The 16,586-nt window shown below is 34.7% G+C and overlaps 4 protein-coding genes, 1 long non-coding RNA gene and 1 other non-coding gene across 6 annotated transcripts; 3 read left to right on the top strand and 3 right to left on the bottom strand.

Annotated features, from left to right (window-relative positions):
* Positions 1–1,208: 1,208 nt before the first annotated feature.
* STY2 (Lateral root primordium (LRP) protein-like protein) lies at positions 1,209–3,298 on the top strand. Its single transcript, NM_119794.3, has 2 exons — positions 1,209–2,412; positions 2,746–3,298. Exons 1-2 carry the CDS (start codon positions 1,848–1,850, stop codon positions 3,147–3,149), a joined length of 969 nt encoding a protein of 322 aa, NP_195349.1. The 5' UTR covers positions 1,209–1,847; the 3' UTR covers positions 3,150–3,298.
* A 1,272-nt stretch (positions 3,299–4,570) lies between these two features.
* On the top strand, positions 4,571–4,809 carry AT4G09275. The gene has a single exon (NR_142267.1). It is a non-coding gene; the product is annotated as an other RNA (long non-coding RNA).
* A 381-nt stretch (positions 4,810–5,190) lies between these two features.
* ALDH3F1 (aldehyde dehydrogenase 3F1) lies at positions 5,191–8,114 on the bottom strand. Its single transcript, NM_119793.5, has 9 exons — positions 7,556–8,114; positions 7,317–7,413; positions 7,019–7,225; positions 6,821–6,945; positions 6,617–6,721; positions 6,364–6,536; positions 6,192–6,282; positions 5,953–6,102; positions 5,191–5,709 (listed from the first exon to the last, which is right to left on the bottom strand). The coding sequence occupies exons 1-9, from the start codon at positions 7,823–7,825 to the stop codon at positions 5,473–5,475; spliced, it is 1,455 nt and encodes a 484-aa protein (NP_195348.2). The 5' UTR covers positions 7,826–8,114; the 3' UTR covers positions 5,191–5,472.
* A 1,197-nt stretch (positions 8,115–9,311) lies between these two features.
* Positions 9,312–9,383, bottom strand: AT4G36245. The gene has a single exon. It is a non-coding gene; the product is annotated as a tRNA-Pro (tRNA).
* A 974-nt stretch (positions 9,384–10,357) lies between these two features.
* GATA7 (GATA transcription factor 7) lies at positions 10,358–11,714 on the top strand. Its single transcript, NM_119792.4, has 2 exons — positions 10,358–10,843; positions 10,963–11,714. The coding sequence occupies exons 1-2, from the start codon at positions 10,643–10,645 to the stop codon at positions 11,476–11,478; spliced, it is 717 nt and encodes a 238-aa protein (NP_195347.1). The 5' UTR covers positions 10,358–10,642; the 3' UTR covers positions 11,479–11,714.
* Positions 11,715–12,309: 595 nt separating this feature from the next.
* AT4G36230 (uncharacterized protein) lies at positions 12,310–13,329 on the bottom strand. The gene has a single exon (NM_119791.2). It carries the CDS (start codon positions 13,266–13,268, stop codon positions 12,603–12,605), a length of 666 nt encoding a protein of 221 aa, NP_195346.1. The 5' UTR covers positions 13,269–13,329; the 3' UTR covers positions 12,310–12,602.
* Positions 13,330–16,586: the final 3,257 nt, after the last annotated feature.

The raw sequence follows: 16,586 nt of genomic DNA, 5'->3' as shown, positions 1-16,586 counted from the left end.
CGGAAAAACTACGAATACCAAATATTATTACAATAGTTTGCTTCGTCGTTTACGTGGAAATTTATATAATTCACAGTAAAAAGAAAGGAATACAAAAAAGTACACGTAGGTGGCGCAGTGTTCCCTTGTATAGCCACATAGAGTCCAAAGAGTAACATGCTTTTTTTTTTCATCTTTCCTTAGTTTTTTTTTTGTAAATATTTCTTTAATTATTCAAATCACTCGATAACGATATAAATATGATCATTTGCTACAATCAATAAAAAGAGAGCCTCTTTTTCACTGCCCCGAATCTCTCTGTTTTCATAACTACTCCATGGTGAATGATTTGATACACTATTGACTATAACTCTAATTCTTAATGATTTTATACACATGGATTTAAGTTATGATTTATAGAGGGTAACAAGCAGAATATTTGAATGTTTTTATTGCGGATATTTAAATATATAACTTACCGGAAAAAGTGGCAGTCTAAATTAGAAGAGCTTGTTAATTATGCATGTAAAATTAAATTTAAATATGGTTTAGTCATCCCTTTGTGGACACTATTGACGTTTTTCCAAAAATTTTCTTTTCACTTGTAAGTTTTTTTATTTTAAGAATGGCTTGTTTTTTTTAACTATTTTTAAAACAATCTATTGTCTACTCAAATAGCATAAGCATCGATAAATATATATATATTTACATGTATGATAATGATATATGGAATATTTTATGAAGGAAAAAAAGAGTTGTTCTGATTGATCACAAGATTACTTACCTCAGAAAAAATCTAAATATGGCTTTACTTAATTAGGGTAAATGTTTGAATACGTAACATTAGACTTTCGAAACATATTAACCAAACAAATCGTTAAGAACGCTCTAATAAATTTGATCAAGATATAACCCTGAGGCAGCTAGATGAGCAATTACTATTGTTTGAGATTAAACAAAAAAAAGCTTAAGGACAAAGAAAAAGAAAAAAAGAAGAATTTAATTTTCTAATCGCGTAGGATTTCAAATTAACCTAAATTAAATACGGTTCATTAATACGTACGGACACATGAGCTAGCTTTTTTTTTTTGATAACCACGAAAAAAATATGTATGCTAACTTTCAAAGAAAAGAATTGAATTCATCCGTTTTAAGATAAAACAAGCTTAAGCACATTCGCCACTTGGCAAACTCTGGTCCATGGGATGAGAACAAGAAAGCTAGGACCGGTGGATCATTCCCCGTGGGTGTGAAACTCTGAGTCGGTAGAGAGAGAAAGAAGAGATAGCAGAGAGAGAAAGTCTTTGTTTAATCCTTTTTTTACTTTCATACGGACAGAACTAGAAGCGTTTTGTTCAGACAAAGCCGAAGTGAGAAGAGGAAAGAAAAGCTTTTCACTTTGGGTTTCATAGAATCTGCAAAAACCAAATCAGAGTAGTGGAGAGAGAGAGAGACTTAAATTCTAGGGATGAGCAGAGCAGAGGAGAGAGAAATCTAAAAACGCCCATGGCGGCGTTGCAGAAATTTATAGAGAAAAATAAAGATTCATAAATAAGTAGACAGCTTAAATTCTTCTTTCTTTCTTCTCTTCTGTTTCTTTTTCTTCTTCTTACTTTCTCTCACTTCAACTACTCACTACCAAGAAACACACTTTGTTCCAAGAGAGAGAGAGAAAGAGAGATCTTGTAGAACATTCGAATTTAGATTCGGAGAGCAGCAACAACACCCACAAGCTAAGGGAGTATAAGGCTGAATTTGAGTGAGAAGAAGAAGGAGAAAAAAGGATAAGGATTTCATGGTAATTAGGGTTTCTGAATTATGGATATAGTTGGGTCAAGATTAGGGTTTGAAGTTTTAGGTCTTAAAAAATGGCTGGGATATTCTCATTAGGAGGTAACAACAACAACAACGGAGACGAAGAAGAAGAAAATCAACAACAACAAAAGACAAATTGGGTTTGGTATAGATCAAACGCAAACACCAATAATATCAACCCAAGCTCGAGCCAACAAGTATGGCAGATTCCACCAGAGCAGATGCTCATGCATCATCATTCACATCCACAACAACAAAGCTTAGATCTTTATCCAGGTCATCAGATCGACGTCTCTGATTTAGCCACTTCATCAAGATCCATCACCATTAGCTGTCGGGACTGTGGGAACCAAGCCAAGAAAGACTGCACTCATATGCGTTGCAGGACTTGCTGTAAAAGCCGTGGATTCGATTGTTCCACTCACGTCAGGAGCACGTGGATCCCCGTTGCGAGGCGCCGCGAGAGACAACAGCAGCTTCATATGTCCACATCTGGAGGTGGCGGCGGAAGCGGTAGTGGCGGTGCTGGAGGAGGCGGTTCGAGTATCCCAAAACGCCATAGGGACCCTACTCTTCCAGGAACATCCTCCTCTTCTCGCTTGCCATCCCACTCAGCAGGTTTTTTTTTTTTATGTCTTTATAAACAATTTGATATCCAGACAACTTCATATATTCGAACCATATGTTTTTGTTAGAAGAAACACGAATTTTTCAACACAAAAATATATGTGAGTTTAATTTTCCTTTCACTACTTGCACAAATTTTGTTTACTTTAAAAATACAACATTCTATATTTATTTTTAATCAAATTTCAGTGTGAAAAAATGTTTGATAAAAAACATTTAAATGTTGTGTTCTGTTTTGAAGTGAAACATAACATTAAAACATAAACGTAATCTTGTGTTTATGGACGTTGATTAATGTGTATAATTGTGTATATATGTTTTTAGGGTTAGAAATGGGGGAGGCAAGTTTTCCGGGGGAAGTGAGCTCAGATGCGCTTTTTCGGTGTGTTAAAATGAGTGGCGTAGATGATGGAGGAGATGGTCAGTACGCTTATCAAACGACGGTCAATATTGGAGGTCATCTCTTCAAAGGAATTCTGTATGACCAAGGCCCTGAAAGCAGCTACATGAGTGGCGGTAGTGGCGGAAGCGATCATCAGAGCTCATCCGCAGGAGGCGGAGGAGGAGGACATCCGTTTAATCCTCCAGTTGTGACCGACGGTGGCGGAGGAGTATCATCGGCCATGTTTGTAGATCCAAATTCTGGTGGTTACTATTCAAGTAACATGACGACTAGTGTGTTCATGCCACCAGGTACGCAATTCTATCAAAATCCACCAAGATCTTGATTAAATCAAGAACTTGACTTTTTATTTTTGTTATATAGTGATTCTATATATGTAATGTGTCTTTTGTTTTGTTGCTCTGGTCAATCATATGTAATACTTAGACGATTTAAACATTTGTATGTCTGTTTGTTGTCATGTATAATGTATGTGTTAATTTAATATTTAAATTGTACGGTAATGAATCTTTATTATAAATTTTAGTATTTGTGGGTTTTATATAAACAAGTAAGTGTTTTTGGTTCTCGATACGTTTTTTTTCCATGTTTATGCCGATGTTGCCGGTTGCTTCTCCCATTGGATAAACTCAAGAAATTCTACGTTATAATAATAGGTAAACTATAATATTATCATAAGGTCTAGTGAAGCCTACATGATTTGATACTCAGAACAATATCTTCATATAGCATCAACATTTTATATTGTTACTGTAAAGTTAATCTATATAGATTTGAAGGTAAATTGATTAGCGTGAATTAAATAGTGACAACGACAGGAAAGCAAATGAGGGCAAAGTTGTTAAAAATATAAGTTACGAACTTACGATTATAGTATTGGTCCTATTGTTACACTCGTAGTGTTCTACTTCACAATGAATTGGTGTCTGAAGAATAAATGACGAATAAATATATGAAGCAACTCGTGGATTAATAATAGAATTCGTACGTTACTGCATCACGTGCCTATGGAAGAAAAAAACAATTAGTTTTAGAGCTTACTGTTATGTAAAATTAATTATTCGTAAGATTTACTCAAAAAATCTCCCAATAAAACCTTTCCTAGAGTTAATAAATGTTGATCATCTAGATAGATATGATCGTAGAACCTAATTAATTAGTATGTTTTCTCACGCAAGACCATCTAGATCATCATGGTTTTCTAATCCAATATTTTTGTTTGTTTTTGTTATGAGTAATCCAAGAAGACTTATCAAGTGTAAACTAAAAAGGTGCTCACTCAAAGGCTTGGAAAAAGTTTATCAGATTGATAGTACTTTTACTTACCTTATAAATATTATGGTGAATCGCATATATATGTAGGAAAACATTAAACACTAATCTTCTTTGTCACACCAGTTTAACGCCATTAATCTATGTGTGCAATTAATACCAAAGATTAGCATTTTGATAAATTTATCAGATAGTAATCATATTTCCTAGAGCCTAAATCGGTCGCAGTATGCGCATTAATATCAATTGATTATAAATGACTCACTCATAAAATATGTAAGCTTTTCTCGCTAATCTGCTTGCGCACATGTTCTCCACCCGGAATTTGGCAACCATAACAATGTGTAATTAGCTTACTTAATCCTAATTTCCGGGCAATTATACACTACTATGTAATATTATCCATATATGACTCGTTCACTTTGGTAAACCAAAAAATATTCAAGAAGGGGAAACAAAGAAACGATTAGATCACCTGAAGTTCACGTAGTTTAGCCTCTGGAACGTGCCTTGAATTGCAAGTCAAACATCCTCCTTTTTTTCAACTCTCCAAGGGTGAAGGACACAACTAAAAGAAATATGGTTTCTGGTTGGAATTGAGTTCAAGCAGGATACATAAACAAAGAGAAAGAGAGAGAGGGGGAGAGATGTAAAGATGAAATTAATAATGAGGAATGTTGCAGAGATTGGAGATAAAGAGGGGCAAAGTAAGGACGACGTACCCAAAAAACAACTAAATAAATAGATATAGGAAGAAAAAAAAAGAGAAGCTAGCTAGGGTTTTTGATAGAGCTTTAGTTAGGGTGGGGATGAAAGAAACTGGCTCAGTGATGCAGTAACCTATTATTGTGGTGTGTACCCATACTTTCAATCAGCTTTTCTTTTCTTTTTTTCTTTGGACGACAAGACACGCATACGTACACCTTTTATAATCCAATATATGTATATTACTGTATGTGTGTGTATATAAGTATACGGTGGTCCTTTTATAAGAACAATATTGCTAGATGAATATGAATTTAATTTGAGGTATCTCATTCATCCATTGTATAGTCCAATGGTTCATCTAAGTATCATTTCACGTGATCTCTAATTCATCAAAGACTATATTTTGGGAATTTTGTGATAATCATCTGTGTGTTTCGCAATCTTAAAGTTTTTCACTAAAATATACCGCGATTACTAAGAACGTATCCCGTAGAAATAGATATCAAATCACTTTATATAGAATCTCTCAAGCTTGAAAGAAATGTAAAACATTCGGAATGAGACTTATTAGGTGAAGATATGATAAGCAAACATAAGTGTGATGTAATTCAATCACTTATATTGTCTCTGTTTGTGTGTATGTGTCTCTGTCTCTCACTTTCCCCCTTTTATCTTTTAAGACCAAGCATAAGGAGGATAAGCTTGAAGTAAGCTTCACGAAATGCGAGTCTGATGAAGGTGAGCTTGAAGTTGTTCCATGGAGGGTATCGAGCTTCAAGATCCATACCTAAGCTTCCTTCCATTATTGCTTTCTCGTGACTGAAACAATCAAATGAGTATTTCCCGTGATACCTCCCTATTCCACTTTCTCCCACTCCTCCAAAAGGTAACGCATCACACATATACTGCAATTCCATTCAAAACTTAACCATATGAGAACAATTATATTTCGTGTTTTTCACTGTGTGCTATAGTCCAAAGATTAAACACAAATTCGAAATGGATAAGATCACAACAGCCACATATTGAGTCATTATCAAGATCTGAAGTTCTGTTATTGCTTTGATAAAAAAATAACTCATAGTCAATTTTGGTTTCTAACTATGGACTTTGAGCTAATATACCAATATTGCCTATAATATATATACCTGGATCATGACGTCATTGAAGGTAACACTTCCTGAGGATGTTTCTGACAAAATTCTAGTTTTAAGGTTCTCGTCATTTGTGAATGCATAAATGGCAAGTGGCTTCGGTTTTGTATTAATGATCCCTATGCTTTCTTGGATGTCACGTACCTTCATCACATAGGAGGAAATAGACAAAATCAACAACGATTAGTTGATTGTTTACTAATGTATATACTGTATGCTTTAAATATGCTTACCGTGATAATCGGGAGAATTGGACCAAAGATCTCTTCATTCATGATCTCAGAATCAAGAGGAGGGTCCAACAAGATCGTTGGCTCAACATACCTGTTAAAAATATTTAAGGTTAAAATGACCGGTAGAACTGATTTCGTGTGATCCAAGAAACATGAATAAAATAAAGCGTACAGCTTATCTTCGTCTATAGAACCACCATAGACGATGGAAGCTTGGACACGAGGATCGCTAAGAAGACGAGACAGTCTCTGAACGTGGTGCTTGTTTGCAATCCTTGAGAGACATCCAGATTCTTTAGGATTTTCGCCAAAGAAAGACTTTATCGTAGGCTTCAACATATCAATCTACATAAAACCACCACACTTTTAGAAATCCTACAGAAACAGAGTTTGCGATTGCGTTTGCATTGTGTGCATTCACCTACCAGAGTAGGCGCGAAACTCTTTTCGATAAGAACGTAATCTACAGAGATACAAGCTTGTCCATTGCAAGATCCCCATTTTCCTCCAGCAATCCTCTTGACAACCGACTATAACATCACCAAGAATTCAAATTTAGCGACTTTTACGATCAAGAGTTTCTGTTGCAATCAAATCAAGAGGTAAGAAAAACAGAGTAAAGCGCAGACCTTGATGTTCTTTGAAATGGTGTGATGATCAACAATGGTGGGACATTTTCCACCAAGCTCCAATGTCACAGGAGTCAGATGCTGTGCTGCTGCAGCCATTATGATCCTTCCAATCTTGGGACTCCCTACAAGCAAACAACAACATCAATCACGCGTATTCCGCTACAAGCAAGTCATCGCGAGTGAATGGATTGATACCGGTGAAGAAGATCTTGTCCCATTGATGCTGCAAGAGGATAGTAGCGACATCAGGTCCTCCTTCGATAACTTTGATGGCTTTAGTATCGAGATAAGCTGGAATTGTCTTGGCAAGGAAGGCAGATGCGTTAGGGCTTAGTTCAGATGACTTGAGAAGCACGGTATTTCCTGCTGCTATTGCCCCAATCAATGGATCCAGAGACAAAGCTGACAACAAACATTAAAATAAAATCTCAAAATTGTAATCCTTTCTTGTAGAAAATAAAAATAGTCAACTATTTTAAGATCCGAATCTTACATATAGGAAAATTCCAGCTAGACAGAACAAGAACCGTCCCATAGGGTTCCGATATGACTTTCCCTTTTGCTGGGTAGAACAACAGAGGAAGTTTGCTCTGTTTTTTCAGAACCAGTAAAACAATTATCCAACCAAATAAAATGATTAATCTTGCATATTTCTAAATAATCGAATCTCCTAAACCTAAACCTAAATTCGGACTAATTCAATAACTGTATATGCTCAGTGTTGGTTCTTACATGTTTGGGGACGGCCCATTTATCAAGACAGTTGATTGCAACAGTAGCTGTTCGCAAGACAACACCAAGCTCATCTCTAAAAGCTTCAGTACTGTGTTTGCCCAAATCTTGAAACAGAGCATTGCAGATCTTGTCTTCGTTGTCTTTAACCATCTCGTATATAGCTCCGATCTGTGCCTTCCTCCACTTCAGACTCCTCGTCCTCCCACTCGCAAACGTCTCTCTCATCTCTCTCAAGCTCTCCTCCACAGTCTCCTTCATAGCTTCCATGGCTTCTCTCTCTTTGACTAACTCTGTTCAGAAGCAGAGTTTGGTTATAAAAAGCTAGACCTTGTTTGTTTGGTTGCCTCTTTTAGAGATAGAGTGTTTCTATTTCAAGTTACTAGTTATAACCACTTATAGGGTGATGGTTAAAAGTGGAAAAGGAACTAGTTGGGGAATAATAAGGTAAAAATATTAAATAGGTTTGCTGTCTTACTTACTTTTGAAGATCGTTATCAAGAAGATGGAAGTCCATATCGTTGAATTTAATGTTGTAATTGATAGATTTTCATTAGTTCACATGTTAGATTTTTTCAAGAAATACTTTAGATTATATGAAGTATATGTATCGGTGACATTTATTGATGTGTCTCTATTCATTGTCTCACCTAACATAGTCCGAAACGTCTGGTTACTGGCACCGGTCATTAAATGCTTCCGGGCAACTAATATCAAATTCATATGTACAGTAAAATATTTGGTTTGTCAACTATCAAATTCACATCTACAATTTTTAAATATGCTTTTATGTCGAATAAACTAGAGTATAGATGATATTATGTGGAGTGATACGATTAATATTGTAAATGTAGTTGGGAAGCTCAATAAAAGTTAGTGTGTTGAAACGTGAATAGTACTACTTGAACTATATTATTACAGGTTGTCTAGTGAACCAAATGTTGGGGCCAATAGTAGATCTGTAATTAATCTTTCAGTAGGAAAAATAGTTGGGAAAATAGTCGAAATGACTAAAATCCGATATGGAATAACAATATCGTTTTTTGGGTCTAAGATATTGATATTTATGGAGCAATGCTATATTGGTTTCAAGTGTACATTTTTTTTTATCCGAGGGTTCAAGACTTAAAAGCTCAACCAAATTTCCGATATACAAAGAATGTGATATTTTTATGGCTATCACTTACATCGTTGCTACATTTAATTAATTTCTATTTTCTCTGAATGCAAATAACTTAAATCGAAGTTCATTTTAAATTATAAACGTAAATTTCATGAAGTAATTTTGTATTTACGCTTTTAAAAAAACTTGAATGGTTTTCATGTAAACTTAATCATCATATAAGTTACGTACAGTGTCAATGTTCATATCACATATATGACTATATGAAAGTATAGTTTACGAGATAAATACTGTGGGGAAAAAAGAAAAAAAAAGCTACACTACACAGATGAGAGATGGATGCATAGAGAACGAGATCATGAAAGTTTACTATCTTATGTTATCGAACGATAATGATTTCATGGGTATAAAATAGTCTAATTTGTACGGTTACTCCTCTGCCAACATACATCGCATTCAATAACATTCCACCTTTTACCGACTTGCATTGAGCCCATGTGGCCCATCGGGCTAATTAGGCATATAGTCAGTTTAGTGAGCCACCACCATATTGTATGTCATCAGTCTACGACTTTCTTGCGTTAATTTAATCCGAGGGGAAAAAAATTGATGTAGCAGTAGAGAATTTAAAGAGGGGTGTTCCGAGAATCGAACTCGGGACCTCTCGCACCCGAAGCGAGAATCATACCACTAGACCAAACACCCAATTGTTTGGAATGTAGTTCATTATATTTATAATAAAAATACAAGTCTATGTATTTTATTATTATTTACTATTTAGGTATGTGTGTAATTTGAATATGTTTATGCTCCATTGCTCCTGGTAAACTTTACGTGAATGTTTAGATGTTTTTTTTCTAACTTTGAAACCGACTTTTTCTAATGGAAATTATTATCTCAAAGAAAAAACAAATATATAACCATGAGCGATATTTTCACGCGCTCAACATATGATGGTCACTCTTTCCTTGAAATTAAAGAAGAAATAAATAATAGGCCCTTACTAATAACGTTTTTGTTTGTTTTGGTAAAATTGGGCCTTCCACCGACGGTCGAGTGGGCCCGAGAAGCCTGATAGTCCAATCATTACTCTCGACGTATGAATTATTGTTAATTTTTTTCTTCTTTTCTGTAAAACCTTCGAAATACTGATACAACAAAAAAAAAAAAAAATATATATATATATATATATATATATATGTGCTACTAGTTTCTTTTTTATGTTAACAAAAAAAAACCATATTTTGCAAGAAACTAGCTTTATATAGAGGGAAAGTTGTATTAACCGACGATATTTTTGGCCCAACAACACTTTCAACGGTCATGATTAATTAGGTTGAGCCATTAGATCGTTAGAATACCACTAGTTCTGAATGACTTTATTCAGTTATTTTGATAGTAAAAGAACTTAAAAAGACTTGCAAACTCTGCGCCGATGGTTAAGTCAAAAATGATAGTTCTAAATTATGAAGAAATCTTTGCTGTCTTTTAATATTATGAACTTAAAATTTGGCATTAAGAACTCTAATAAATTGAATTGACTACAAAGAGCGGTTATCTTTAAATAAAATTCTACGGATAAGTTCAGATAACATTTAAAAAAAAAAAAAAAAAACATTTTACTTACGAAGGAAACGTATTTTTGGTTTCCTTTTCAATGTGAAATGCTGACATGGCAATGCATGATTTGTTACGAGATTTGTAACGAGACAAATACCAAACAAGTCTTCCAAAATCACAAAAACCTAAAACCCACTCTTGCTTACAAACCCCAATCAGTGCTGTCCACTCTCCACTGTCTCTCTCACTCGATAGACACGTAAAGAATTTAAAATTTTGAAAAAGAAAGAATGAAATTTGTGTAAAATATATTGGAACACGAACAAACTTTTTCAAATATGGATTCGCTTCGCTCCTCCTTTATTTAAAATACTTGTAGTGCTTTCATACGGCTAGAGACAAAAATGGAGTGTGTAGAAGCATTTCTCGGTGATTTTTCCGTCGACGATCTTCTCGACCTCTCTAACGCCGACACTTCTTTAGAGTCGTCTTCGTCACAAAGAAAAGAAGACGAACAAGAACGTGAGAAATTTAAGAGCTTTTCTGACCAAAGTACCCGTCTTTCACCGCCAGAGGATCTCTTATCTTTTCCCGGCGACGCTCCGGTGAGCCCACTTACACACTCTGTTTCTATCTCCCCTGTTTTGTACACTCTGTTTCTCTCTACCCTGTTTTTGCTCTGTTTTGCTCTGTTTTTAATCTCATTTTTGTTTTGTTTGTGAAGGTTGGTGATTTGGAGGACTTAGAGTGGTTATCCAACTTCGTGGAGGATTCTTTCTCAGAATCGTATATTTCGAGTGATTTCCCGGTGAATCCAGTCGCGTCGGTGGAGGTTCGGAGACAGTGCGTTCCTGTTAAACCTAGAAGCAAACGCCGCCGCACCAACGGCCGTATCTGGTCTATGGAGTCTCCATCTCCTCTGCTATCCACCGCTGTTGCCAGAAGGAAGAAGAGAGGGAGACAGAAGGTGGATGCATCGTACGGTGGCGTAGTCCAGCAGCAGCAGCTGAGGCGGTGCTGCAGCCATTGTGGAGTCCAGAAGACGCCTCAATGGAGAATGGGTCCATTAGGTGCGAAGACACTGTGTAATGCTTGTGGGGTCCGGTTTAAGTCGGGTCGACTTTTACCCGAATATAGACCCGCTTGTAGCCCAACATTCACCAACGAGATTCACTCTAACTCTCACCGGAAAGTGTTGGAGCTACGGCTCATGAAAGTGGCGGATCCGGCTCGGGTTTAAGCCATTTTTTTCTATCTTGAAATTTTATCAATGCCATGTGCATTGTGTAATCTTGTAAACAGAGAATCAGAGAGAGATCCGTAGACTGTTTTCACATTCATGAAGTTAAGCTATAATTAGAGACAATTTTATTTGATAGAGTATGCATGATTAGAAATCATGATCATTAAAAGTTTTGTTAAATACAGTCCAACCGTTACCCAAATTTTTGTGACCACAACCATAATTAACTACTGTTACTTCCTCTTAGCTCACACTCTTTTCATTTAGAGTTTTTTTAAAAAACTGCTAATGCAAAAAAAAAAAAAGTTGTTAAAACGTTATTTTGAAATTTTGCCTTTATAACTGTTTTTTCAAAATATCGTCGTTGCCCCTTAAAGTTAAAGTAGAATTTTGTATATTTTTATTAAACCAGTATAGAAGTTGTTAACATTGAGACAAGATAAAAGATAAAATTTGACCAAAAATCAATTTAATTTTTCAATTACACAACCCTAAAAATTTACGACGTACGAGCCCCTCATTCACACTCTTATGTTAAAAAAACTGAAAATCAATCCATATCGATCTAATACTTGTGCGGCTACAAATACCAATGCATTGGTTATTTTCTAAATTATGTTATTGTATCATTGATAGTTGACACAGTGTTTATATATTTAAGAATACAAACTGGTATACTTTCTGTTTGCATACACAAATATTGGTGACTCCATTTTTTTTATTTTTTTTGTACATGTAAAATACTAAAGCAAACCCTCACATAAAGATTAGTAGTAACAATTTGGTTAAAATTATGATATCAGGTTGGTTAAAATTTGATTAAAACACAACTTTTGGATCCTTATCAAAAATTTTGGTCCGGAAGTGAAACTGTGAAAGAATTGGGAAAATCATTTATAACTAAGTAGCAAAATGTGGAAAGATCAGTGAGAAAAGAACAAACAAATTCGGAAACATTACCATTTAGTTTTTCATTGGAAGCACAATCCCCCAAGACATTGCAAAACAGAAAGAAATCGTTGTTGTCTTAAGGCCATTGAAAAAGGAAAAAAACAAAGGAATTATTGTGTGTTTATGTTGTGGTGAAAAAGCATGGCTTTAAGACATATCATTGCTATGTTTTAATTATGACTTTCCGTTGACTTTTTAGTACAACCGGGATACCAACAACGACCAAAGTTTCCGCCGGGTCCATCACCTCCCCATCCAAATCCAAATCCCCATCCTCCGCCTTTCCCATCACTTCCTCCTCCTCCTCCTCCTCCTCCGCCGCCTCCTCCTCCTCCTCCACCGCCTCCTCCTCCACCACCGCCACCACCACCTCCTCCACCCCGACCACGGCCTGAGCCATTTCCGCTACCCCCACCTCCTCCTCCTCCGCCACCACCACCACCACCGCTACTTTTGTTCCTTTTGTGGGAATTGTCTTTTCCATTCCCACCATTTCCTTCTCCACCTCCGCCCCCACTGCCTTGACCTCCTCCTCCTCCTCCACCACCACCACCACCTCCTCCTCCGCCTCCGGCTCGTGATTCACATTTTTCAGTCTTATTTACATTCTGATCATCTAAAGCATTTTCAAACTCAACGGTCGAAATGTTGGCAGTACTTTTAGAGTCCAAAACGCTTGAAGAAGTAGCATTCACAAAATTACTCTCGCTTGCATCTCTCTCCTTTAGGTCTCGTAATCCATTAACACAGTTTGAGTTTAGCAAGAACACAACATAAGCAAGACCGAACAAGAAAAGCATCAAGCTTGATAATGAACTCTCTCTTACACTCTCCATTTTAATTTATCAAATAGATCATCGAACTATATCCACTTCTATATGCTTCGACACCCTCTCATTCCTCTCCCTTTTATACTATTTCTATCCACTCTAACTGACTGTTAATCCTATCCAATTTATTTAATTAATCTCATGCGCATGCATTTCCCATACGGAACCTACCAACTTATTATCCCACTTTAATTTTCAATAAGTATATGTTCTTTCATTATTAAAACTTTGTTCGCATTTTATCTATCTATCATAGAGTGACCAAACTATAAAATTTTGCTTCACGCGCAAGACGGTCCACGTCTCCACGATACACTATCTACGTTCGATAAGGCTAAGAAAACTCCCTTTCTTTTGTTTTGCTTTTTTTCTTCCTGCTTATAAAAATTCTTCTATATACGAAAACGCTGTTAAAGCAACCGTGTTTGAATTAATTTACGTCCTCTTTGCATTAATATAGTCATATCTAATTGGGGACGTATAATGCATGTGAATCATAAAAAATGTCATATAAGAATAATATATTATGTAGGCCAACATAAGAAGACACACTAATAAATGGAAATAAAGAGAAAACAAAATTTGGAAATAAAGAGCATATCTGTTTATTTTTATTTTTAATAGTAGGTAATGTGAGCGCCAAAAGGGTGTTTGTCTAACGTACCCTACGAAATAATTTGTTTGTTTGTGGGGATGCCTTCTCTTTTGGTTTACGCTATTTCTAGTTTTGATAATGCCTTCATACGAAGACGCTTGTGGTATTTAGATATCTAAATAGCCCTACACTTGTTTTAGGAGTACCAGAATATTATATTGACAAATTGTAGAATTTGGGTCAAACGTTATTTGAGATCTGAAGATAATTCAAAAACTGTATAATCTAGTCCAAGTCGTTTCTATTTTGGGCCGATATTGTTAGGCCCAATAGTTCTCAGTACTGGGTAATTCATTTACAAATTATAGAATTTGGGTCAAACGTTATTTGATGGCTTTACCTTGAAAGTTATTAGATATCCGGAATTCGGGAGTGTCTGGATATTTAGTCATGAAAAGTAATACTTAACGAGGTGTAGTTTTTTTTGTCCAAAAAAAAAAAAAAAAAAAAAACAAGGTGTAGTTTTATGATTTATCTATGCCGAGTTCATCAATTATCCGATTTTTTTTGGATAAAAGAGTTAATCGAAAAATAAATAAAGATCAATATATGTCTAATAAAGTTCGTACGAAGAGCAAAAACAGGAGACTGTAAATGTGAAAACATTTACACGAGAACTCTGTTGAAATTGACAAGAAAAAAACGATGGAGACGAGTGAAGTGACGGAAACCACAAACGCACCGAGACGTAACTGATAGGCCCAAATCCATATTCCATTATTTTTTTCCATTATTTACTCTTTTTGGTCGTTTCATTATTATTCAATTAATCAGATTATAATCGTTATTTATATTTAATGGCAATTATGTAAAGATGACGGTATGACGACGTAAAGAACGAACTATAAAATGAGGTTCGATGTGATATTATTTGAAGGGTAATTCTTACAAATAGCTAATTATCAGGTTTATATATTGAATGGTTAACTACATTATTGTAGATGTATATAATATATATTTTTGTTAAAAAGTATAATGTTTTTTTGGTGTATTTAAATCGCTAAACATGTTAATTTGCAACTTTGGAATAAATTCTAACTAAGTACAAATATGAGAGTGACCAAATTTTTTAGATTAGCAAACTAAACAGCTAGATAAAGAACGCTTAAAAGATTGATCGAGATGGTGAAAATAACTAAGTGAGACCTCTTATGTGCGTTATGTACTTATGTCGTAGTAGCTAATAATGAGCCCGATTGGTAATGTACAAGTTTTCTTCCAAACTTCATAAAGCATGTGAAATATCGTGAGTCATATCTTTAGGTTGTCATAAGTGAATATACAATGGTTTGGTACTAGTTGCAATTTGATATAGTCTAACATTAATTTTTGCTTGACAACGACATAGTTTATAATTTCTTAAGCTGCAATTAGCTATATTAGATATCTAAAAACTATGACATAACATAATTGTCGGGTATATCTTAGGATTGTAGTTGCAACTGGCCATGTAAGAGAATTATATACATGAAAATGAGGGAATAATGTGGATTTTCAGAAGAATATTTTAATTGAGAACAGTGGAAAATAACCCCATATATTGCATTCTAATCAAAGAGGAAACCTTTTCTCCTTCTTAGTTTTTGTTATTATTTATTTTCTTAAGACTTGTCTATTTTCATTTTGAATATAAATTCCAATTAATGATACCTATTATAACATTATTTTAAATTTTTTATCTTAGGAAACATTATTTTAAAACTTTACTGTTATAAATTATAGTGCATTATTTGTATGTTTCTCGACGTCTCTCATATCTTGGGTTAATATACAAGGGCATATCATGGAGACAAACCTTACATCATCACGCAAGGTCGTATAAACCATTTCACAAATGCTTTTTTGAGGAGACTTATGTTTCAAATATGAGAGTATTATTTACTATTTAGTTATATAATATACTACACTTGACTATAATCTTATTTATACACGTACGTGTATAAGTTATTTTATATTTACAAGATAACGACATCCTAACTTAAATTTCATGGAGGAAGGTGTACACATTCTTGAAGCGACCTCAACTATTACAATAAACTGTGTAGGCTACTAGGCTTCTATTTAAGTGTTTGGGTCTGAAAAAGGATTTTAGTAGTCTCCACTCTCCAGGTATTTTCAATGGATCGCCACTCAAAAGAAACTTATTATTTGAAAGATCAGATAAGAGTATAAGACAATTAGACATTCGGTTAATAATAAAAATAATGGTTACGAATTTGCGATTCATCCATGTCAATAAGCCGGGTTGTGCCAGCCACCTATAGTTACGTTATAACTTATAAGTGGTTGAGATCTGTGTTGTATTTTACGATTTATTTTAAATGTGTTCTTACTTTATCTTACAAAATACCTGAAGAATAATCAATCTTATGAATTGCTACTTTAAAAAAAGGTTTTTTTTCCTGAATACATTTTTTTTTAATGTGTATGCTATTTTAATATTGAGCAAATATCAGCTAAGCATATATTTGTATATTAAATAAAAAACCAATATCTTCATTTGTTTCGGAAAAATATCCAAATATAATAATTATAATATTCAATTGTGCAAATGTGACAAATCAAACATATTTTCAAACCACTTTTAAGTGTTAATCATATTGAATAAATAGCTAAATAAGGGTCTTGATAAATAAGGATAAATATCGCAGTGTGTGTTTAAAGACTTT

The sequence above is a fragment of the Arabidopsis thaliana genome, chromosome 4, assembly GCF_000001735.4.
Source record: "Arabidopsis thaliana chromosome 4, partial sequence".
In the NCBI taxonomy this organism is placed as follows: Eukaryota; Viridiplantae; Streptophyta; class Magnoliopsida; order Brassicales; family Brassicaceae; genus Arabidopsis; species Arabidopsis thaliana.
This window is presented reverse-complemented; position numbering and strand designations above follow the sequence as displayed.

What these genes read in the sequence shown, in the direction of transcription:
- AT4G36230 (NM_119791.2), bottom strand. Translation starts at nt 13,268, where the DNA reads ATGGAGAGTGTAAGAGAGAGTTCATTATCAAGCTTGATGCTTTTCTTG.
- ALDH3F1 (NM_119793.5), bottom strand. Translation starts at nt 7,825, where the DNA reads ATGGAAGCTATGAAGGAGACTGTGGAGGAGAGCTTGAGAGAGATGAGA. An exon ending in TAGCTGGAATTTTCCTATAT is followed by an intron (nt 7,226 to 7,316) that starts GTAAGATTCGGA and finishes GTTTGTTGTCAG; the next exon opens with CTTTGTCTCTGGATCCATTG. An exon ending in AGAGTTTCGCGCCTACTCTG is followed by an intron (nt 6,537 to 6,616) that starts GTAGGTGAATGC and finishes GGTTTTATGTAG; the next exon opens with ATTGATATGTTGAAGCCTAC.
- GATA7 (NM_119792.4), top strand. Translation starts at nt 10,643, where the DNA reads ATGGAGTGTGTAGAAGCATTTCTCGGTGATTTTTCCGTCGACGATCTT. An exon ending in CTTTTCCCGGCGACGCTCCG is followed by an intron (nt 10,844 to 10,962) that starts GTGAGCCCACTT and finishes TTGTTTGTGAAG; the next exon opens with GTTGGTGATTTGGAGGACTT.
- STY2 (NM_119794.3), top strand. Translation starts at nt 1,848, where the DNA reads ATGGCTGGGATATTCTCATTAGGAGGTAACAACAACAACAACGGAGAC. An exon ending in CTTGCCATCCCACTCAGCAG is followed by an intron (nt 2,413 to 2,745) that starts GTTTTTTTTTTT and finishes ATATGTTTTTAG; the next exon opens with GGTTAGAAATGGGGGAGGCA.